At 44.0% G+C, this 1,213-nt stretch overlaps 1 protein-coding gene across 1 annotated transcript; it reads right to left on the bottom strand.

The window, feature by feature from the left end:
* Nucleotides 1–91: 91 nt before the first annotated feature.
* Nucleotides 92–1,010, bottom strand: LOC109862968 (uncharacterized protein F54H12.2-like; the record flags this gene model as incomplete). Its single annotated transcript, XM_020443144.1, has 1 exon — nucleotides 92–1,010. A coding segment is annotated over exon 1 (919 nt), but the record flags the coding sequence as incomplete, so codon positions are not given.
* Nucleotides 1,011–1,213: the final 203 nt, after the last annotated feature.

The following is a 1,213-nucleotide window of genomic DNA, read 5'->3' as shown; positions in this document are numbered from 1 at the left end:
TGTAACGGTCTAGTAGGAACTTGCATTCCATCGACGTAAAGCGACAGGAAATTTATATTAAAGTTTTTAAAATTAAACGGATTAAGTTTACTATCGCCGTTAAACGCCTTATTTTCGACAAAACCGATTATCACTCGCTTCGGCAATTGCCCGAGTATGGCGTTGTCAATTGATTCCCCCACCACTCCTTTATGGATTGTAAACGATTTAATTTCAACTCTCGTGAGATGATACTTTGCAGTGGTTTTGCTCAGCATTTTAGCGTGAGCTAATAAAACTCCAGCGCTTAGTTTTGCTCTCCTCATGATCAAGGTGGCGTCTAGAATACGAACTCTGGTCTGTGGCGTAGATTCCATGAGACAGAAAGAATCCTTCGAGCGGATGAGTCTTAGGCGCATTTCCACGCCATTAATCAAGAATTTATCCTGATTGAAAACGTCGCAATGTAGATGTCCTATGAGATCCACAGCACGGTTATTTTTGAAATACTGCATACGTCTCACGAGAGCGGGGTTCTCAGTTGGAGCATTGAAGCCATCATCCAACAGCCCCGGAGGATTGCTATCCCATAAACAGGTGAGATGAGAGGATTTTGCTTCTGAAGAATAATTCAACAATGTCTCGAAATAGGCTTGATACGCGTAAGCATTGTTCGGAGGCGACACAAGCTTTTGATTGAANTACACATCAATTTGATTGAACATGGAATGTAAAAAGTTATTTACAGGCCCTACTTTATACTCTGCAGCAGCAGAAGCCGAAGTGGCCGGAATAACCGCTGCGGGGGTTTGCAATATCACGCGAAGACTGAGAAGAGTATGCGCGAGATCTATGTAATCTTTACCATGTCCCGGTACGACAAACTCCACGGCAGCGTCGTCCGCAAGAGTCGACAAAGGTTTGTAATGAATCNATTGCGAACTCTCGATACTGGTCTGAGTGGGCGGTAGAGTGAAAAAATCAAGTTCGCTTTTGAAACACTCACACGAGTGAGTATGGAGAAAAGACATTTTGCTTCGTCTACGAGAATATATNGCTCACGGTTCGTTTCTTGCTCACGCGGCGTTTGCTAGTTTTTGTCGCGCGCTTCTTCTTCTTTTTCTTCTGAATTCCTCTACTCGTTGGGCGTTTAATTGCTCGAGTTTTTTTTTTCTCCGCACGGAAGCCGATTTCTTGTTGGTGCTACGACGGCGACGCTTGATCGCGAAGTGAA

The sequence above is a fragment of the Pseudomyrmex gracilis genome, unplaced genomic scaffold (assembly GCF_002006095.1).
Source record: "Pseudomyrmex gracilis isolate BER0280 unplaced genomic scaffold, ASM200609v1 scaffold_2770, whole genome shotgun sequence".
Classification (NCBI taxonomy): Eukaryota; Metazoa; Arthropoda; class Insecta; order Hymenoptera; family Formicidae; genus Pseudomyrmex; species Pseudomyrmex gracilis.
The sequence above is the reverse complement of the archived record's forward strand: the minus strand, read 5'-3'. Positions and strand labels throughout refer to the sequence as shown.